The following is a 23,188-nucleotide window of genomic DNA, read 5'->3' as shown; positions in this document are numbered from 1 at the left end:
CTGCAGAGTTAACTCAAGTGATCAGCCTTCAGGTATGAGCACCTGGGTTAGCCTACCTCATCTGTGAGGGGCAATTCTGCAGTCAACTGGCATCCACACTGTTACTTTTGCTCATATGAGGCATTAAAACTTGTAGAGTTATATCTCCTGGTACGTAGCACTGCAGTAAGTTGAGCTGCTCTGGTTCTCTCCTAGTGAATTGTGAGAGAACTTGTCTATCGTTCTGGTCACAGGTGGGAGTGGGGGTTGGAGGAAGGCACTGGAGGACTATCAGCAATTAAGTGGCTTAGCCTGCATTCATCCGGCAATGTGTGTGGGCTCCAGTCAGAGTGTAAGCAGCATTTAGGTTTTAGCCTGTACCCCAGGATGGACCAGTTAGCTCAGGTGTTAACCACCACTATGCTTGGATGGGAAGCTTTTTATATTAGAGCTGCGTTAGGGTAACACCTAAACACCAGAGAGTTCCACCTGTAACAAACAGGGAAATCCTCCATCCCCAAATCCAAATCTTCCCCAGTTAAAACACTGCAAGCTTAGACAACTGAAACCTCTTTTCTTTACTCTGAGATTGCAGTGCACACCTATTTCTAAGAAGTTATTCAACACTATCATGATTTATATAATGAGATAAAACTTTTTTCCTAACTATTTTTTGCTCAGTCTTAAATGTTTCTTCCCATCCAAGTGTTTAGTTGCAATGTCAAGTATGGTTTCAAGCTTATTTTATCAATTAAGAACGATTAAAATTCTGTTTAAAAAAAAAAATTGCTTGCCTTAATTTGAAATATACTCTGTGATCTTGACCCTTCTTAACAGTAGGCCACAACTTTCCGCTTCTAAACATATATTCAGCTGATCAGATCTTAAAATCGCATGTTAAAGGTTGAGAATTTCATGGCTAAGGTGCTGCAATATAAAATTTATTTCTCTACAAACTGGTCTCACTGTCTCTAGAATATTAGTTTAAGATAGTGTTTCCCAAAGTGTGAAGCACATCCCAAAAGACTGAGAGGGTATAAAGTACTAGTGGGCACAGGGGATGAAGGGTCTCAGATGTTTTCCAGAATCGAATTTTATATTTTGAAAACAGTAAGACCTTGTCTACATTAGGGAAGTTTTTCTGGCCATACAAGCCATGCAAACCTTCATAGTATAGATGCAGCTTGTATTGGGATAAATGTGTTTCTGCCAGCACAGCTTTACACCAGTTCCCAGGAGACATAAGCTATACCCACGAAAGCACTTTTATGCTGGTATAAGTGCATCTACACTAGGGCTTATACCAGCAGAGCTATGTGGGGGAAGAGGAATTCACATCTGACATACCAGCATAGCTATAAGTTCAGAGTGTAGCCCAGGCCCAAATCTCTAGCTGTAACAATTGTAAAGTTAACCCTGAAAACATAACCCTAGTGCAACTGGTGCAGTAATGTCTGGCTAAGGCCAGGTTAACGCTTAAAACGTAAGTTGACATGGATACTTGTAAGGGGTGTGAAATAGCTAATAGCTACATTATGAGATTATGCTGGCGTAGTTATGCCAGCATAGTTTGCTGCTATAGCCCTTGTGTGGACATGGCCTGAGTTTTCAGACCACCTGAATGAGTAGCTCTGAGGTATAAACTGCCCTATTTATTTTAGTGGGTGTGGGGTACCTGGGATGACCAGTGATACTTCCCATCTTCTTTGAGCAATGAAATAGTTAACAATGTTGACATTTATGTAGTACCATATTATGAAGATCTAAACAATATATTTGGAATGAATGACCACTCCTGTTGGGTATGCCTGATACCATGTGTTGAGATTGAAACAGGGTGTAATTTGTTTAATTTTCTTTAAGGGAGGCTCAGCTTTCACAAGTGTTTAAGCTAGTGTTTCCTAAAATGTTACTTGTTAGAAATAACTTCAGAAGTCATAATAATGCAGTATATTAAAGAGAATTTATTTGTAATGTAAGATGCTAACAAGTCATTAATGATAAAGAACGAGTCACTGAAATGAAATATCTCAAATTAAACTATGTAATACTAAATAAAACAAGAATTAACTGCCTTAATCGTCTTGTAAGGTAGAATAAGCCTCAGAATTCAGGATACATTAGAAATGAGTATTAAAATATATTCTGTTCAATATTTTTGATGATTTACAAGTTAGCAAGTATTAATTACCCAGATGGTCTGAGAGCTCATTCTTGTCAGTGAAGCTCAAGAATAACTTCAGGTATGCTGAAACTTTTTTGTTTTCCCTTACCCTGGCAAATCTTCTTATAAGAAAACACTTTAGTCCTTCCGTTTTGTCTACAAGAAGTTCATTAATTTGTACCATGACTATACATGGCATGCCTGAACTGAGTCACCACATGACTCTGCTGCTTGTCTGTCTTCATCCATCTCCTACTGTTACCCCTACTTGTCACAACTCCTCTAAATATAGACTGTATAATAATCAAGAGAGAGACCTAGTCTTTGTTTGTTCTGGAAGTAGTAGCTGGCTTTTGTGTTTTGTAGAACTCCTACATCAAATGTTGTATAGGAAACAGAGAAAACAAGTCCAAGCACGTTGAATAGTAGATTAGACAAACTGTTAAATTAATTATCAGAGGGGTAGCCGTGTTAGTCTGGTTCTGTAGAAGCAGCAAAGAATCCTGTGGCACCTTATAGACTAACAGTGTCTATAAGGTGCCACAGGATTCTTTGCTGCTTGTTAAATTAATTACTTTTGCATTACTGTAGTAAGCTTCCTAACTTTCTCTGCAACTATTCTATCTCCTTAAATGCCTTCTAAACTCCTTCTAAACTCCCTTCCTGCTTGTATTTTATAAATATATTAAATGTTTGACTGCTTGTACAATAACAAGAATATTGTGTCACCAGTGATGCCCTTCGTCTCTAACAAGTACTTGTCTCTTCCTTAGCTTTTGCTTTAGTTATGGAAAGGGGGTTATAATATTTTTAATAGGCCTGAGAAACATCCGTTCCTAATCTGCTGCCTAAAACTGGGCGTCCTACTCAGAAGTGTAAATTCTCATTAATATGCTTCCACCTGTTGCTGAACTGGTCCCACTCCCTGAAGAGAGATACTGAAACAGGGACGTCTGAACAACTTAATTTCATATAGGAAATATTTAGTTCTAAGGTATAGCTCATCCAATTAATTTAACAAAGCCCAATACTGTTTTAATTATGAGTAACTTGTTGTATCTTGTGGATGTGCAGTGGAATTAATAGATATGTTACCTTTATCAGGTACCAAGTCATCAGTACACCATCTGACATTTTCATGGTGATGGAATATGTTTCTGGAGGGGAACTGTTCGATTATATCTGTAAAAATGGAAGGGTAAGAGGAACTTCAGCTCTACAAAACAGTAGATTACATTTTATAATCGCTTTTGCAAAAATGTTTCTCACTAGGTGAAGGCCTGTTCTTATCTAGTCTTGCAATTAGCAGTAGCGTGTCTCAAAGTATCCTGTCCTTTTTCTAAGTTAGTAAACTTTGCTCTGAAACTAACACTAATAAGTGGCATCTGCTAGTTTAAACTTATGGAATTTCATTCATTCATAAATGTAGTTTTATCTTATTTGAAACTGCACTTGCCTCTTTAATTGAATAGCGATATTAATTTTAATCAGTCAATTACTGCATCTGTGCAAAGCAGACTATACATTTAGAAAGTTAAAAATGACTTTATATAAAGGTTTTGATCAAGTTAAATTCACAACTTTTGGTGTTTGTTTCAACCTGATGTATCAAATGCTTTTTCTCCATAAAGCAAAATTGGTGAATGTGAGAGCTCTAAAGATAGTCATTCTTAATCACATGACATCTTTGACAGTCATGCTTCTGAAATTGACTGGGATGAGCAAGTTTTGACTGTGTAATTGACTCAGTGGATAACATTCCTTAAAAGTGTTCTGTTTTAAGGCATTGCAGGCCAGAAAAATTCATTCTGGGTTCTACTACTGGCTTTGCCACTGAATCATTGTTGTGGCATTGGCTAGTCAGTTCATCTTTCCATCTGTTACTTTATCTATAAAGTGTCCAGATTTTAAAATACTTAAGTGTAACCTGTTGCATTCTTTATTTCATCCAAAGACACTTGCATGGAAATGTAATACTTATGTCTTGCAGATTCAAGAAAAATGTTGGACAGATAAGAGTATTTTAAATGGCTTCTTTTCCTTTCTTAGCTTGATGAGAAGGAGAGTAGACGTTTATTCCAGCAAATCCTTTCTGGTGTGGATTATTGTCACAGGCATATGGTTGTACATAGAGACTTGAAACCTGAAAATGTACTACTTGATGCACACATGAATGCCAAGATAGCTGATTTTGGTGAGCTTTTATTTTGTTCTAAACTTGATAATGTTCAAGTTTCATCAGATGCTATTTATTAATGCAGAAAATATTCAATTATTGGAGTTCTGATACTTGGATACCAGGGTGACGGGCACAGTACAAGAACCTAAGAAGGTCCCAAAAAGAGAGATGAGAACATTGCTTAGTGCAGAGTTCTCTTCTCCTTATAGGCCATCTTTGAGCCAGACGTTTTCTGTGACTGGATAGAAATTAATTGTTTGGCCTGGTCTGGTAGAATAAAAGTGTCACTAAGAAAGTATTAAATTATATTTAGCATTTAATGCATGCTACTCCATTTATTCCAAGATTGACTTTTCCTTATCTTCTATGTCTTTCTCCACTTGTAAAATCAGGACAACTATCCACCTTTTATTTTAATAACTCTAATGTCTTCTGATCCACAAAGGCAGTTCATCAAACTTGATAAGAACCACATCATTCTAGTGAAAGGCATTAATGATGGCATAGCACTTAGTACTGTTCAGTACTACTTTCTATATCTAACTATAAATTTAACTTAAAATTAAAAAAGTAAAAAGCTCTACCCTGATGATGATGATAGAGTATAAAACTGAAACTTAAGATAATGAAGGGTGAAAGTGGAACTAACTTCTAATTCTTGCACTTGCTATATATTGTCTGCTTAGCCAAGAGAAGGAAGGTTATAGTTCTTTACTTGTACAGACTTGCTATAAAAGAGCACAAAATAGAACTACAGAAAGACAATGGCAGCTAGTTTTCAGGACTGCCAGCATTAGGAAACCTTCTTGCCATATAAACATAGAAAGGTATCCATATTGCTACATAATCCTGATATTTCTCTTGTAGACATAGTGGATTATACCCGCCCTTGTAAAGCGCTTTGAGATCTCTGATGAAAGGTGCTATATAAATGCTAAGTATTCAATTATTTCAAAGGTATGGTGTTCAAATACATTGGGGGTTGGGAATCCTGTTAATTATTTCTGTCAAAGGGGATTACTACGTTTATACGCAGAATGCTTTTAGATGAACGATTACTTATTCTGTTACAGCAAAACAAAATGAAGTATTAACTGTTAAAATGGCTTTATTACCATGCATAAATTTTTAGCAAAGCTGTTGAACTTATTTAACTAAACAAGAGTATTTATAAAGAAACCTGTTCAGTTTAATAAGTATGAAAACTAGTTGAGGCACTCTTGCCTATCACTTCAGATTCAAAAAAGGGAATATTGCATTAATGCAGTAAGCTATAGCCAGAACACTCAATCCTATCCAAGCTGTAGTCTGCAACTTCCCAGTGGATGTTAAGAGATTGCACATCTCCTGCTGTAGGTATAATCACTATACTATTCTGTAAAGAGCTGCTATTGAATCTTGTGTTCTGTCGAAGCTATTCCTTGGACTGTTCTGTGGTAGTCTTACACTTCAAGCATTTGGAAGCAATCACAGTTAAGAATGTTTTCTCTTGTTGAAGTCCCACCTTAGTGCAATCCTGTGTTTCCCTTAGAACAACTCAGTCCTCCCTTATGTCTCTGGACATTTCCAAAACAGACTTTTCTTGCTGCGTCTTGGAATGAATGTATTCTCTCAGGCATGCCTAGATCATGTGCATACATGTCTTTAGTTTTGCTCTTCAACATCAGTTCAGTAAAACTAATTTCTGGTATACTGTATGCAGCATCTTACACTGCATTGTTCTGTTTCTGTATACATTCCAGTAATTCTAAACTGCTGTACTTTATAACTTAGAAAAAGTAAACTGTAATTTATTACTCCTATTAGCATTAGTGGTTGGATTAAGATGCACATACAGTGTGTAATCCGTTTGCTCTAGCTGAATATTTTAGTAGCTGCTTTTGTACACTTTCAGGTCTTTCAAATATGATGTCAGATGGAGAGTTTTTAAGAACAAGCTGTGGTTCCCCTAACTATGCTGCACCAGAAGTAATTTCAGGAAGGTAGTATCTCTTATATTCAATAAATGTGTGCATGTAGTTGAAAAATACTTTGTTTAATATTAAAGATAACAAGACAGTAGTATAGTATACAAACTCAGAGTTGAAAAATGTTGACTTTCCCTTTCTTGCTAGTTTTTGACGTTTACCTTTACATTGATTAGTAGCCTAGTCAGCTTTATTGGCCCCTTCAGTGTCACTGTACTGTATCAAGTAGTCCAAACTGCAGTGTGTTTATGCTTTACCCAAGTAAAAATGCAGTTTTGTCAACTAGAAAATTCGTGTACGGTGAATATCATAAACTGGCGCTCTCACTTTCCAGAATTTCCAAAAAGGTCTATTTAGTAGAGTGTTTTGCCAAACAGTGGGTCCCAACCCACCAGGGGATCACAGGAAGGTCTCAGATGGGTTGCCATGTCCAGCGTTGGATTAACCCATCACTGGGCCCTGACCTAGGCAAATGTTGTGGTGCAGAGGAGTGGACTGGGGGAGATGGACAGCAAGCTCTCCCCACACTCACCCTGCAGCGGCAGCTACTGTGCTGGAAGGCTGGGCCCATCTTTTTGCTCCAGTGCAGGGTTGCAGCACCATTCAGGTTTGGCCTGGCTTCCCCTTTGACATGGGGGGAAGCTGGCCAAATATGAGTGGTTTTACAACTCCATGCACCATGTTGCAATGCCTGGAGGTAGGTGCAATCTCATGTGATAGGAGCTGCCTCTGCAGGGTGAATGTGGGGCATGGTCACTCCCCAACTCCACCAGGCTTCCTCTCCACATTGGGCTGGAATTAGGGTTGTGCTGCCAAGGCAGAGGGGGGGTATACATATCCTGGTGAGTCATAAAAAGAAAGCAGCAAAGAGTCCTGTGGCACCTTATAGACTAACAGACGTATTGGAGCATGAGCTTTCGTGGGTGAATACCCACTTCATCAGATGTCACCCACGAAAGCTCATGCTCCAAAACGTCTGTTAGTGTATAAGGTGCCACAGGACTCTTAGTCTGGATCTGTAACAGCAGCAAACACGGCTACCCCTCTGATACTTGATAAAAAGAAAAAAACCCGAATGCAGTCAGTGGGTTGCCTTATTAAAAAGTTTGGGAACCACTAGCCTAATGAATCATAGTACACACTTTGGAAGTAGCACTTTACTGCCTGGAACTTATCTGTTTTTCAGAAAATAAAGTTGGGTATTAGTGCAAACTTTTACTGTGGCATGTTAGGTCCAAATGTCACTTTCCCTGTTTTAGCTCAATCCTGTAACTATTAAATTCACCAACACAGTTAGTCAACAGTAGAGTGCAGTCAGATGTGTGACTTGCAGCTTGTGTAGGTATACCCATGCTAGCTTTAATCTAGCTAACTTGCTAAAAATCAGCAATGAAGACACAGCTCTGCTTGCTAGCAATGCAAATATATACCCTCCGGGGACTATGCAAGCTTGAACAGTCCAAGCTGAAGCCTATGCCACTGCTGCATCTTCATTGCTATTTTTACAAGATAGCTAGATTAAAGCTTGCACAAGTATACAGTACCTACACAAGCTGCAAATTGTACCTCCAGATTGCAGGATAAACATACCCTTAGTGTCATCTGTTCTGGGCAACCCACTAGCTTCCACCCCACAGCAGTAGTTACTATTGCTGAGTGTAATCTAGGCATCTGATTTATTAGTAAATGGGACAAGGAAAGATGGGAACTTAATTTCCCAGCCTCCCCTCCCCGCCCCCCCAGATGATATTTGTGGTTTGGATATAATTTGCCACATGCATATTTACGTTGATCTGCCTTGTCACTGTAGGTATGGTCTTCCCCTCAATGTAGCACTATGGTAAATTATATAGATGGGTGATTCACACACAGACAGAGCAGAATTCTTCTATATATCCATGTTCTACCTGTCTGGTAGAATTCAGCTTCACAATCATGTGCATACTGTGCCTCCCCTGAACAGTGCTGTTAGGCCTCAATTTGTCTGTGTCCCTTTAACTACTACAACATACAAACAAGTTGCAAAAAGATGTATATTGTACTACGCTACTATAATATATTAACAGGTAACTTTTTCCAGATTATATGCAGGTCCAGAAGTAGATATTTGGAGCAGTGGGGTTATTCTCTATGCTCTGTTATGTGGAACCCTTCCATTTGATGATGATCACGTGCCAACGCTTTTTAAGAAGATATGTGATGGTATCTTTTATACCCCTCAATATCTGAATCCATCTGTGATTAGCCTTCTGAAACACATGCTGCAGGTGGATCCTATGAAGAGAGCTACAATCAGAGACATTAGGTAAAACACTAATTGATGTCTAATCACAGATGCCACAGTGATGGTCCCAGTACAAATCAACAGAACTAAGAAATCGTTCATAAAAATGCTTCTGCCATACAACCTACTGTTACAAATACATATACTAACTTAAAGTGTTTTGGCTTTTGGAAATCTGACAATTCTGGTTCCAAATGGCAAAATTTGCTTATGACTAGAATTCTATTACTAATACACTTAAAAGGTGTTGAAGTTCAAGAAATTAAAGTGTCTGTATTGATCCTTGAGGGGGAAAAAAGATCCTGCTAAAAATTGGGATCAGGGCAGAAAGACATAAAGATGTACAAATCCTAAAGAAAGATAGGTGTTAATCTTAGTGTGTAATATAATACTTTTCTTGCACCTTCCATCAGAAGATATCCAGTGCTTTATGAATGCTAGGCCTTAGCATTCATAAAGCACTGGGTAGGTGGGTGACATACTAATCTTATAGATCCTTTTAACGAGTAAGGTACAGAGAAGCTAAGTGATGTGATGAAGATATCTGGGGAAGACTGTGGCAGGGTAGAGGTAGATTTGATGCCTAAGCAAGTGCTTTAACCATAAGAACTGCTTCCACTCCTTGACAGGACAAATAGCAAAATAAATCTATTGGTTTCCTTGATTATATGCCCTGTTACATTTTCATATTTTTAGATGAAGATTTTCATAGACTTTACTACAAATTGTCACTGTAATATTCTTGTTTCATGACATATCACTGGACAGTTATGTAGCTAGTTCAATGCACTGAAGTGACAAATCTGTTCTTTATTGTATTTTCCAATGGATTAGAGAACTCTGAAAAATCAGGTTTCTGTTGTATTTTAACTTTTATTGAGTTGTGAAATATAAACTGTTTGTTCTTTGTTCTTGTATGCTGGTTAATACCAGACAGTACCAAAGGGTGGGTTGCAGCCTGACAGACTTTTACCCTTTCCTTGGTATTTCAATTTAATAACTTTGGAGGCAGTGAGGGAAGGTAACTCTTGAATATAGATTAGAATGAACAATGGCTAACAAAATGTCAAAATTCCAGTTTCATTATATATACCAATCCCTGTCCTAATACCTATCAAGGAGATTATCCTATACAACAGCACTAGGGATCTTTTCTTATGCACAAGTAGTATGTGGCTGTTGGGATTGGAGCAAACTGAAATTTTTCAACTAATAGTAAATTTGCCAAAAAATGCATTTTTGAAGGCACCAGAACTATTTGTGAATTTGGGTCAAATTCAACAAATGCTTTTGGCAGAAAAACATTTTTTGAAAATCAACAATGTTTTTTTTAACCATTTCAAAACAAAACATTTTGACTATTTCAGAATTTAGCTGGACTTTTTTTAAAACTGAAAAAAACAAGAAAAAACCTTAAAATTTGTTTTGGGTCAAATAAACCTTTTTTTGAGGTTAAGCCTATGGATCGAAAAAAACAGTTGTTGGTTCAGGTATAGTTGGGAGGAGAAGGGAACACCTAATGCCTGATAACCAGCAACCAGTAGACATTGTTAAAATCAGGCTGAAAATTCCAAAAATAAGGAGTTTGTGTTTTTGCTACTGCCATCAAGCAGTTGACAGACAACCTGCTGGAGTGTGGTTCAAGTAGAGTAATATAGAGTTGAAATATTAAGGCCATGTCTATGCTAGGTGAAAAAAGTGGCCAATACAATGTAAAATCCTAGTGTAGACAAAGCAAATTGTAATTCAGTGTTCCTAGTGTATGAACCTCTGCCCCCCTACGTCAAGTAAAATGTACTAACTTTTAAAAACACACCTTTTTTTCTGGTCTTGACCTGACCTAAAACAAAATAGAGCTTTCAGGTTTACTGCTAATGGTACATAATGGGTTATCCTGACATCAACAATTTTCCTTTTTAGGAACCCTAAAATGCTTTTCTAAAACTAATAATTAATGAAAGTTTGTTTTTAACTATTTGTTTTTCCTTCAAAGTTTACATAAAATCTGTGGCTGAATTCAAAACTACTTATTTGTATATCCAGGGAGCATGAGTGGTTCAAGCAGGACCTTCCCAAGTATCTCTTTCCTGAAGACCCATCATATAGCTCAAACATGATTGATGATGAAGCCTTAAAAGAAGTGTGTGAGAAGTTTGAATGCACAGAAGAGGAGGTGCTAAGCTGTTTATATAACCGAAATCATCAAGACCCCTTAGCAGTTGCCTATCACCTCATTATAGATAACAGAAGAATAATGAATGAGGCCAAAGACTTCTATTTGGCAACAAGCCCACCAGATTCTTTTCTTGATGATCATCATTTGTCTCGCCCTCATCCTGAAAGAGTGCCATTTTTAGTAGCTGAAGCACCACGGCCACGCCACACGCTTGATGAGCTCAACCCGCAAAAGTCAAAACACCAAGGTGTAAGAAGAGCTAAGTGGCATTTAGGAATTCGGAGTCAAAGTCGACCAAATGACATCATGGCAGAAGTTTGTCGAGCAATTAAACAATTGGATTACGAATGGAAGGTGAGGGCACAAATGGCTTTCTGACAGATAGTTATGTTTCGCTTAAAACACTAAATTGATACCTTACTTTAGGGGGTTTGTCTTTTTATACATTTGTCACTCATTCTTTAAAAATTATAATGGAAATTAACTATTTCATCTTTATCCTTTTCCAGGTTGTAAATCCATACTACTTGCGTGTTCGAAGGAAGAATCCAGTGACTAGTATATATTCTAAAATGAGTTTACAGTTATACCAGGTGGACAGTAGGACATACTTACTGGATTTCCGTAGCATTGATGGTATGTGAAGGAGAATAAATACATCACTATTGGAATAATGTAACTATAAACAATTGAAGAAACTGTAGTGGTGTAATTCGGACTCTCACACTTAAATATCAGTTAGAAATGTGGTTTGGAAGGCTATAAGGACCTGGGGCATTGTCTTCACTAAAGAAAAAAAGGCGTGAGTGGGCTTAATTTGTTAGCTAAGTTTGAGGTAAAATCTTGGCAAAGACAAGGCAGTTGTAGTTTTCACATGAGTTGGCAGGTCAAGATCAAGACAATGGGGCAGACTAGTCTTAACCTGGATCTGTTAACTACAAACTGCCTTGTCTCCACTAGGATTTTACTTCAGGTTAACACATTATTTCCTAGTGAAGATAACTTGACAAAACTAAGAATGCAGAGTTGTCCCATATTCTGCCACATCATGTATCATATGCATGATGTATCTCTGTCTGCTGTTACTAAAACTTCTGAAATAGTTAACGATAGACACATAGTATGTGCAGTGAATCTGTTTACAATAGATATGGTCTTAGGCTAGACAAGCTCATATAGAATGAGACACTTTTACGTGCCAGCTTGTATGTGTAAAATGAATGTGTTTGTGGTAAATATCTAGTTCTATGTTTGGGAGTTAAGGTAGGATAGAGGTAAAGTGGTCCGTTTCTGAATTTGTTCCATATGGCTACATTAGTTATAATGATGGGTATTTGGGGACTACATAGAAAGCAAAACTTGGATCACAGGACTACGCTGATAGGTAGAGGGAAGATGGTGCAACAGACTGAAAAGTTTGAACAGGAGGAGGATGTCTGGCTGAGCGACTGATATGTAGTTCAGCTTGAACTTCACTTGCGTATAGGATGGTATAGCAGGGTATAGGGTTCATACAAAATACATAGAAAAATATGTTGTGTAAAGGCGGCTTATGCTGTAGAGTGACTGGGTATGCAAGGAGGGCCCAGAAGAGAGATTCTGCAAAACTTTGAAGGTAGACTTTGTCAAAGGGTGGTGTTGACCTGCAAGTACAGTAACCCTGCCATACTTTCTGATACCTTGGCTTTGTGAACTAATATACAGTGGTCTAGCTGTAAAATATTAGTTGAAACACACATACTGTTATAGTTGTAACTCTCAGAAAAACGTTGGTTTGGGAATTTGCTTCACAAAAAAGCTGCATTTCTTATCTACAGATACCCTTATTATCCCATATACACCTATGCAAATTGACTCTTTTTTATGTACTTGTAAAATTGATCTGTGGCTTGTAGACTAAGTAGTCTGATATTCCAAAAATAAGCTCCTTTTACAACAAAACAAATAAGCTCCTTTTTGTTTTAAGTTACTCTTCCAGTTGCTTTAGTTCCACCCCTTTCCCCCCACCCCCCCAAATCCAGTGACAGAAGACTGCAGATGAAAGTCTCAGACAGAATTGTTAATAACAAATCGGGTTTTGGGGTGGGTGTGCCAGATCTAAGAGTGAATGATTATTTACAATCTTTACTATGGAATTCCAATCTCATAAACTGGTCTGTCAAAAACTGCAAAGTGAGGGACAAGTTCAGTAGTGTGAAAATTTAAATATATTTTAAAAAATTGTAGAAGTTCATAGTTTAGATAGACCATAACTCCATGCAAACATACTTTGTAAACTAATTTGAGCAGATGATAGTTGAAGAATGGACTAGAGGGCTATTGCCCTCGGTTTCTTCAGCTAATTTGATACTCAGAGACATTTGTGCACAGGTTAACTTGAATGTCAAACACCTGTGTTAACCGTGTGAAAAAATACAGGGGTTTGCTGCATCTGATGTACATATTTTGATTTGTAACATACACATGCAAATGCTGTGTAAATAAAAGTAGAAATCTAGATTACCTTTCAAAGACTTGGTATTAATTGGTGGCGGGGGGAGAGAACCTCAGATTCTCAGTTTAGTGGCTATCTGTTTCATTTGCCATTGTAAAGGTTGTTGTTTTTTGTTTTGTTCTTCTTCTTCCCCTAGATGAAATTATTGAAGCAAAATCTGGGACTACCACACCACAGAGATCAGGTTCTGTGAGCAGCTATAGATCTTGTCAGAAGGAGTCTGATGGTGATGCACAAGGAAAATCTGCAGATGTGTCCCTTACCTCATCAGTGACGTCTTCACTTGACTCTTCTTCAGCTGACTTAACCCCAAGACCAGGGAGTCACACCATAGAATTTTTTGAGATGTGTGCAAATCTTATTAAAATACTTGCACAATAATTTTAAAGATTGGCTTATTTCTTTTATAGCAATAAGCATGCCTAAATCATAGTCAAATGCTTCCTATTATAATCAAGTTAAAATTAACTAAGGCGCTGAAGACTAGCCACATAATGCAGTTTGCACAGGACTGAAACATGATTAAGAGCAGTTAGACCTCTACTACACTGAAGCTGAAGTGAGTTATGATTACATTGTCCACTATTCAATAGTATAATACAGGTACAATAAATTACAGGCCCTTTGGGCGGTTCTCAACATTTTACACTGAGTGCACATTAGGCTTCATAGAACATTACTGTTAACCATAAAGACTGTTTTGTTTGATTTTTATGCTGGCGATCATTTTGTTGCAGGGTAGGTAAATGTTCACCTGCTAGCCCAGTGGCCTATGAAAGCGACTTGTTGGGCACAATCTGCAGTTGTGTCCCAGTTTCAGTATACTATTCAGTTGTCTAACAGCAGGAACATGTTCAAGCTGCTGTGGTGTTCATCCCACTTATAATTGGCAGTAAATAGTCAAGCTCGTTTGGGTGAATATTTTAAAAGAAATCATAACTTTGATAGATTTTGATTGTGTATGTGTTGGAGAGTTCAAACAGTCAGCATTTCTTATGCATTTGAATACTAAGTAAGCACTAAAGATGAAATCCTGTGAGCTATATTAAGGTCAGTGAAACAATTGTGGTCCCATACCACAAGGTTTGAGAAGGCCCATGGAAAGGAGATTCTTCAGTCTCCTCTTCACCATGGCACAGTGTTCCACAAGAGGGAAGGCTTTCAGTGGGTTCATGAACTGTACAGATTCACTAGCCCATCTTAGAGTAGTAGCAGTGGAGCAGCTCCTGGCATGCTGCTATAGGCTGAGGATTCTGTTCCTTAGCCCTATGTGTGTGTGCTTTTCCAGAATCTTGCACTGAGTTTATTCTTAAATGATCAGTGTTCTTTATATCACATGCTGGGCCAGCTATAGGACTGTATAGAACTCATTTTGCAGTTGGAGCTATTTATCTAGATTAGGATGCCCAAATCACTTTTATAGCACATCTTGTTGTTTTTAATTAAATGATTCTAAAGTTAACAGTGCAATTGATCAGTCATATTTAAACTGAAATATACAACTGATCAATGCTCATAAAAGCACATAAATTTGAGTGTTAGTATTCCAATGAATTTAACACTTGATCACAAATGTTGACATAATTGGCATGAATAGTTTAAGGCTTCTAAATTTATCAGGCCTGTTTCAGTTTTTCAGAAAGAAATGTGATTTATTTGATTTAAAAAATAAATTAATATTAGAGAAATCATAGCATATTCACATACAGAAACATTTAAAATGTTTTCATTATTTGTAATTGGACATACTTTTGCTCCTTTAGCTATGATAAATACAAATTTAAAGCAATTTGTGTATGCCAGAAAATATGTTTAATCTTCCAGTTGAGTTGTATGTTAACTTCAAAATGTAGTCCGCTAGAGCTCTTCCCCTCCCCCCCCATTTTTCTTTACAATACCACTTTATAATTGAGAGAACCCAAACACACAGAGTGAAGTCTTGACTACACTGAAGTTAATGGGAGTTTTGCCAGTGAGTTCAATTTGTTCAGGATTCACCCGCAGTGAACTGCTAAATACAGATGTAGTAAGAATAGTTTATCCTTGCATAGAGTAATACAATAATCTGGGTTATCTGACTTTAGAAGTTCATCCATAAGTGTTTCTAATATGCACTGAGTTTGAAGAAACCTGCAGCTGCTTAAGCCCCAGGATTTGCTGTGTTTTAGCATTATGAAATTGGGAGTTGCCTGGTCTATCCAGTAACTCGGTACAAGTTCCAACCTCAACTCTTGTTCCCCTGTCTTCAGAGAAGTGTCACACATGGTCCTTATAAAGCAGGATTACACTACTGTATTTCAAAACAGAAGGCTGTATTTTTTGTTTAAAGATGATGCTTTGGGTTTATACTGCTGATGTAATTTAGATGTTAGCATGGGGGACCATACACAAATTCTACTTTTTAAAATGTTAGTCTTGTCAGAATTAATTCTGATACAATTATTCAATAAGTTATTGTGATCCCTTTTAGCTATGCTGTTTTATTTTGAAATTGTTAAATATTGCACTTGTACAAATAGCATAACAAACGCACAGTCTTTTAATGCAGTATTTCCTCATTTGGGAACACGTAAACTGTCTCTTTTGCATATGTTAGATTAAATCCTTTCAACCAATAGCTGTTCCTAGCTTGCAAATACTTTGTAATGCTGAATACACATGTAAAATGTCAAAGTGCATATAGCTTTACTTTTTTATACTTTTCCAGCTCTTTTTTTGCTTTAAGGCTACCATGTTTTTACTTTGTCTTGGTATATGAAGTTTAACATATATTTCTGGCAGAATGCATAGTTTTAAATAAAGTAAATTTTATTGGTATGATAAGTCAGTTTTGATGGCCCCAGCCTTTCTCATTGAATTGATTATTTTTTTTTTAAACACGGGGCAGTGAAGGAAGAAGTGAGACTATTTAAGCTGTTTGATTCTGGCTTTATTCATGTTTCATAACTTTACCTCTGACAGTTTAAACTACTTTCTTCATAACTACCTTCTTAGTGCTCTTGCAATGAAGACATAAAGCTGACTTTCTTAAAATGTTGCATTAGTATCTGGCAATAGGCTATCAAAACAAATTATTTCACTGCAAGACATAGTGCGGCTGTGTTTGGGGAGATCTGACTCAACTACATCGTTAATAATTGCAAAGGGAATACTGAAAACTGCTTTTTAGATTATTCCCTCCTCCCCCACCCCCCAGCTTGCTATACGTGGAGAGGTCCCTCAAATGTTCTTGCTTTTTTTTCTTGTAATCATAAGACGTGGATAAATCTGTCCACGTGTAATGTAACTTACACTGGTAAGGTGGTAAAAGTCCATCTTTGTGGTGCAATATTTCAGAGACCATTTTCCATACGTCTTGACATTGAAATAAAATATTTACTGTCAGTTGATTACCATTGTATGTTGTAAGAAATGGACACTTTTTTTCTTACAAACAAGATGTGCCTACTTCCTATTGCAATTTTTGGCAATACTGAATGAAAAATGCTTGTTATAGCTGTATGACTTTTTACCTTTCAAGGATGTGAAATTGTATGTTAGTCAATATAAAATACTCAACTATCTCTTGTTTGAAAATTGTGTGCATGCTACTTTGTCTTTTTGGTATCCATACATAAAATTTTGTATACTAATTTAAAGCGGATGCTACATTTATTTCAAATCCAGAAAACTATGAAAAGTATAGATTAAACTAATGGAACAGCAATAACTCTGACCACTGAATGAATTTTATCTTTCATTTCTGTAGCACACTCACTGTTGATGCTACTATCTTCTACAAGACAATTATCAATAACCATGCTTTATGGCTGCTGCTGACTACACTAGTTCAGTAGATTAATCTGCTTTACACCCCACAAATCTACACCACAAAACTTGACTTCAGATGAAAGATTAGTGCTGAATGTTCAGCACTAATGTCTAAACACATAGAATATTAGGGTTGGAAGGGACCTCAGGAGGTCATCTAGTCCAACCCCCTGCTCAAAGCAGGACCAACCCCCCAAACGGCTCCCTCAAGGATTGAACTCACAACCCTGGGTTTAGTAGGTCAATGCTCAAACCACTGAGCTATCCCTCCCCTCAATGCATCTGTGAATAATGGCTCCAGTTTTATAGGCATGGGCAGTAAAATCTGTAGCGAATCTTAGCAATACCTGCAAGAATTTACTCCATACAATTCCATACCGGTGTGAACTGCCTCTTCAGGTAGTCACAGACAAAGAGGGTTATACCAAGAATCCTGTCAGAGCTTGCCAAATGCTATTGTAAAAAGCTTCTAGGATCCATAATTTCTACAATAGAAGTCCTAACTCTTGAAAACCTTTGTAGCTTACAGATAGGTGTTAATACTTGCAAGTTTTCAAAGAAAATATTTAAGCAGGTTACTGTGGCATGACATGATATAATGGCTGGAAGTTGGAAATAGACAAATTCAGACTGGAAATAAGGCATACATTTTTAATGGTGAGAGTAATTAACCATTGGAACAATTTACCAAGAGTTGTGGTGGACTCGACATCACTGACCATTTTTAAATCAAGATGGTATGCTTTTCTAAAAGATGCGCTCCAAGTATTATTTTGGGTAAGTTCTATGGCCTGTATTATACAGGTGGTCAGACTAGATCATAATGGGCCCCTTTTGGTCTTTGCATCTATGGGAGAATAAAAAGGCTCCTGATGTTTGGTGGTTCTGTTAAATGCACCTGCATTGAAGTGGTTAATGTTGACAGCAAATGATTATACCTTTGCTACTTCAGTATTTATTTACAGACTAAAATAGCAATGCATTCTTTAATGGAGAGGGCTGGTTATGTAACCAGGCTTAGCATCTAGTCTCTGAAATTGGGGTCTTTTTCAACCCTGCAACACAACCTGAATTCTACAACCTGGAACTGGCAGTGGCCACCTGGAGTGGGTCAGTAAGGGTGGTGGTCTAAGTATGAAGAACTATAAGGAGACACCATTATTTGTGTTGTGTTCAGATTTGAATCGTAGCACTTACCTGCATCCATTCCAGCTGCATTCACTTAAGTATAGATACTTAAGACTAGAAGAGACCATTGTGATCATCCAGTCTTCCCTCCCTCTGAGGGAAATAAACATACATTATGCAACTAGAGACACTGAACCATATCAAATGTCTGTATTCCACAGGAATGAATGGCTCACAGTCCTGGAGCAGGAATAGCTTGACTGTTAAATTCTAGTATAAAATGGGTAACTTGTTTTTTTTTTTAAATTGCAAAATAAGTGAGTTTCTAAATGTACTAGACATGTCATAAGCGACACAGAGTCCTGTGGCACCTTATAGACTAACATGTATTGGAGCATAAGCTTTGGTGGGTGAATACCCACTTTGTTACCATTCACCCACGAAAGCTTATGCTCCAATATGTCTGTTAGTCTATAAGGTGCCACAGGACACTGTCGCTTTTTACAGATCCAGACTAACATGGCTACCCCTCTGATACTAGACATGTCATACTAACAACTGGCCTTTTAAAAAAAACTGAGATGCTGGCACATGTTACAGATTTCTATTTTCTTCCAGGGGTTTAAAGGTAATTCACTTAATGTCGCTTAGTAATTCTGTTTCATACACAATACTTAAATTAGGCGTAGTTGTATTGAATGGTGGAAGGATTTGTTGGAAGAGTTGTCAGTGTGTTCTGAGGAGAGGTGTATGTTGAGGGAACGAGTGTGCTTCCTTTCAGTGCTGAATGGAGTAGGCCATCAGTGCACAAGTATAATTCTTGTCATGGGGATTGTTGGCAGTCTGGTAGCATACATGACTGGACTCAGGTGTAGTGAGGGGGTAAGAGCAGGCAATGTCTTGAAGGACTCCCCAGGGCAAGGATGAAAGGGGGGTGCCAATGCAAGTCTGGGGTGGCTTGTGTGAAGTTGGCTCAGTATTTTTATAGGCTAGTTGTATGTAGCTCCTGTTTGATCCACCTGACTTAAACCAGTGTTTTGCCTTAACAAAGAAGAGAGCTTGGACTTCGTTCTTTAGTGCTCATGTGCTCTGTTCCCCATGCGTTCTATAGCACCTGTGATGGTAGAGCACTGTTTGAAGAGAACAGAGCTAAGGTACACACCACCTTTGCAATATAAACTTTAACTGTTCCCTGGTTTTTCAGAGGTTTGAGTGTAGCTGGACTTGACATTCTAGAAGGCACAAGGCAGCACTGGGCAAAAAAGTCTCGGCATTCCCATGCTTTACAGCCCAGTTCTCTCCTCTCTACTGTCTCTGGCTCCTTGGTAATGATAAAACTGGCCACAGCAGGCCCTGATTAAATGACAGTCCCTGCACTGCTCCTAATCATCTCCTCTCCCATTTCTCTGCTTGTCAAGCCCAGCCATCCTCCACATAGAGGGGTGGGTGTCAGTGAGGGCCCTACAGGTCCATCTAAGCAAAGAATGCAGGGACAGGACATGGAGGCATGTTTTGAAGGCAAGGACAACTGCAATGATGTGCATGCAAGGGTCTTGGGAGATACAGCTGAGGCTCCCCTGCAGAGCTGTGACCCCCTCCATTTCTTCCCCCACACTCCCCTACTCTTCTCTGTGAGGAATTTGGTGATATTTGTGTGGGAACAGGACATATAGGTGTACTTCCCTTCCCCTGGAAGTCTGGAGAGAAAAGTGCCCAACTTTCCTCCCTTTCTGATTCTCCTGTCAGTAATTGAGCTCCCTCGGATCAAAGGTGTCAGATCTATTATTTGTCAAAGGGTCATAAAAACACCTACATTTTTTTGGAAATCCAGTTCTTTGTCAAAGCACTAGTCATCAAACTGGGTTTTCAAGAGCTGTATGGATGCTCTCTTGCACAAGGTTGTGATATAGCTGTTCTAAAGCACAGCCCAAGAAGGTGAGGGTTGGCAGTGGGGGACAGTCCCTAGATTGCACCCTCCCAATTCCCACCACCACCGTGCCAACCCCTCACTCCTTAATTCTGCACCAAAAATGTTACACAGTCTCCTTAATGTGAGCTACTCATATCAGGAACTCTTGACAAAATGACTCAGCAACTTGCTTTTCTTTGATCATACTCAGTTCATTTGTTTTGGAAATTTAATGAGGTGTATGAATCATGATTACAATATCCTAATTTAAAAAAAAAATCTTTCATTCTTCCCTCTTTAATGCTAATTTCCTTCATACTATTACTCAAAGAAAATCAGAGAGGCCATCTGGATTTTAGAGCACTTTAAAACTTCAGGCCTTAAACCAGAAACTTAGCTCTCAGAACAAAACTTGCAAAAGGAACTCCTGCACAACACAGACTGAGAACAAATCTGCATAACATTCTCTGAAGGCTGCCAACGGAGGGTTCAACTCACAGTTCATGGGTGCAATGTTCAGCTTAAATGCAATGACTAGTTACCTTAAGCTACACACAACTTGTGACACCAGACTGTTTAAAGTTAGAGCATTTGCAGGCAGAATTGCAGCACAGGGACTGAAGTGTGCTGCATCAGGTTAGCTTAGGCTGGCCTGGAGTTACAAATTTGACCCTTAGTAACAGCTGCAATGCTGTTTTCTCAAAGTGGCAATAGATGCTGGGCCATAGTTGAGATAAATTCAAAGCAGGTAAAATTGGTTTGGGGAGGATTATACCACTACGTTGAGTTCCAGTTCAGTGCAAAAAAAATAAGACACATAACCACCAGGTGATTTTTGGAAATGTATTTCTTTTTTTTTTTTTTTTTAAAGGGAGCTGTATCTAAGGAACCTCTTGGTCAACTTTCTTGATCCTAAATTTGCACCATTAATCCTACCCAATACCACAATGATCACCTCATTTTCTAGACCATTTCTTGTTTATTTCCTTTTTTTGAAAAGTGACCAAAGGTCTCTACTCCTCTGGTTCTCATGGTCCTGACCATGTGCTGGTCCCTGCTGGGGAAGGGAGATGAGTCCTTAATTCCAGCACAGTAGTTGCTTTGTTGTACTATACCGTGGAGGAACCCGCTGAGCATGAATACTGACTGCTCTTGGAGTGAAATTTCTGCCAAGCGTGCAGTCTCCTGGATAACAACTTTCAGTACTTTAACTCACTGCTCATATCATTGAGAGACAAGTGGGTGAGGTAACATCTTTTATTGGGCCAACTTCTGTTGGTGAGAGGAACAAGCTTTTGAGCTTACACAGAGCTCTTTGGGTCTGGGAAATGTCATGCCATATTGTCCGATGGCTTACACAGCGTTAATTGGTCAGGCAGAAGACTTGTCACTTCAATTGGTGCAGAAAAAGCTGATGAGGTACCGGAAAGATTTCATAAAAATAGCTGTAGCCTATTTGAGTCAAGAGGATGTGAATCATCCTATAACACCATGATTTAACTTGAGCAACAGTCCCCCAAAAATTAGCAGTGAAATTGAAAGATGGATGATAGTCACTCTTGGATCTTTTCATGTGCTGTGGACCACTTCCTAAGACTGAGGTCCCCTACAGGGAAACCTCCCTGGAACCTGATCCCTGAAGTGTATATATACTTTAGTACATCCCCTCTATTTGTAACTAGATTAGTATAATATTTCTGATCCATGTTTACAGTTTCCATTGCTCTAATCTTTCCATGATGTCACTTTACAATTTGGTTCTTTCCTATATATTCACTCTGTTCTGTGTAGTCCTCCAAATTTGATCACAGTTGAATTTACACCAGGGAAAAATACAAGGTGAAGGACACAAGCAGTAATACAGGGCGCACAGAAGTGTATTTTGCTAAATCAATCTTTAGAAACCCAAAAAAGTCCTGTATAGGGCTACAAGTACTTATTCAGTGACAGATGCTTTACTGTTGTGACAGAAGCAGCTTCACTGACTATACAGAAGTGCTTGGCAAACCACCAATGGGTCACAGACTGCAGATTGAGCAAGAATCATAAGATTTTGTAGTGTGGAGAACTACCTTTAGAAGGACCTACTTTCATTATCTCCGCATCAGGCACTGCCAAGAGGTTGATGAGACAATTTTAGTGAGGCATTTAATCATGTGTAATGAACTACAGTAGCACTTTGTAATTAAGTGCATTGCAAAAGATGAAAAATAGGAAGTATATTTCTTAGGAAGTTACATAATCAAGAGTAACATTAGCTATCTTTCTGTAAAAAGTTGTAAAGTTATACAGTGACCATACTATCAAACTTTATCAACAAACCTTATCAAGAGGTCTTTTCAAATAGTATTGGTCTTGTAGCATTAGACAGAGTTTGACGCTAATTAATATTTTACCAGATTGACTCTGTTGTGGTTGGTATCAATAAGTAACAGAACTGCTAGGAAACAGTCAGGCTAAGGACCCTTGGACTAGAAGTTGTAATGTTTGATTTAAATGATGTTTATCATTGTCAAGAGACTGGAAGATAAAATATTATATGTATATTTCCCTTTTCATCCCATGGAATCTCCAGACATTTTACAAGCAGTCAGAAATCTATGGTACCCAGTTGCAGAAGTATGAATTACAGGATCAACCTGTTGTTAAGTCCACACCCCTACAGGTAGGCCTACACCTTGGCATCTAACCCCGTGGTCTAAACTTTTCAAATCCTTCACCTTTTATTTTTTGAACTTATTAAAAACTAATCCAACCACACCCAATGTTTACATTAAGGCCTTTATTCTAAATCAGATAAACTACTTTTCCATTAATAAAGGGAATTTGGTCTATTTTTCAACCATTTCTGATTTCTGTGCTCTGGATTTAACCACTTTCTATACCAAATGAGTGAAGACAAATCTCAGAGGTGTGGCTTTATTTACATAGAGCTTACTGTTTCCCAACGGACATTCTTCTTACTGATTGGTGATTGTACATTGCAAGTAGTTCAGGGGCTATCTGGACATCTACCTTGGCAAGTACAACTGTTGCCACGATACATTTTATCCTGACAACACTCCCCCCTCCCCCCAAAAAACGTGATTTTCTTGCTG

General features: G+C 38.2%; 1 protein-coding gene across 1 annotated transcript in view; it reads left to right on the top strand.

Annotated features, from left to right (window-relative positions):
- PRKAA1 (protein kinase AMP-activated catalytic subunit alpha 1) overlaps nucleotides 1–16,881 on the top strand; it is a 30,418-nt gene extending 13,537 nt beyond the window's left edge. The window contains exons 3-9 of the mRNA XM_039544649.1: nucleotides 3,248–3,341; nucleotides 4,193–4,337; nucleotides 6,217–6,304; nucleotides 8,370–8,594; nucleotides 10,617–11,103; nucleotides 11,259–11,385; nucleotides 13,380–16,881. Coding sequence (XP_039400583.1) covers nucleotides 3,248–3,341; nucleotides 4,193–4,337; nucleotides 6,217–6,304; nucleotides 8,370–8,594; nucleotides 10,617–11,103; nucleotides 11,259–11,385; nucleotides 13,380–13,624 — 1,411 coding nt within the window. The 3' untranslated portion in view covers nucleotides 13,625–16,881. The remainder of the gene's footprint in view (nucleotides 1–3,247; nucleotides 3,342–4,192; nucleotides 4,338–6,216; nucleotides 6,305–8,369; nucleotides 8,595–10,616; nucleotides 11,104–11,258; nucleotides 11,386–13,379) is intronic.
- The last annotated feature ends 6,307 nt before the right edge of the window (nucleotides 16,882–23,188 follow it).

Source organism: Mauremys reevesii, linkage group 6 (genome assembly GCF_016161935.1).
Source record: "Mauremys reevesii isolate NIE-2019 linkage group 6, ASM1616193v1, whole genome shotgun sequence".
NCBI lineage: Eukaryota > Metazoa > Chordata > Testudines > Geoemydidae > Mauremys > Mauremys reevesii.
This window is presented reverse-complemented; position numbering and strand designations above follow the sequence as displayed.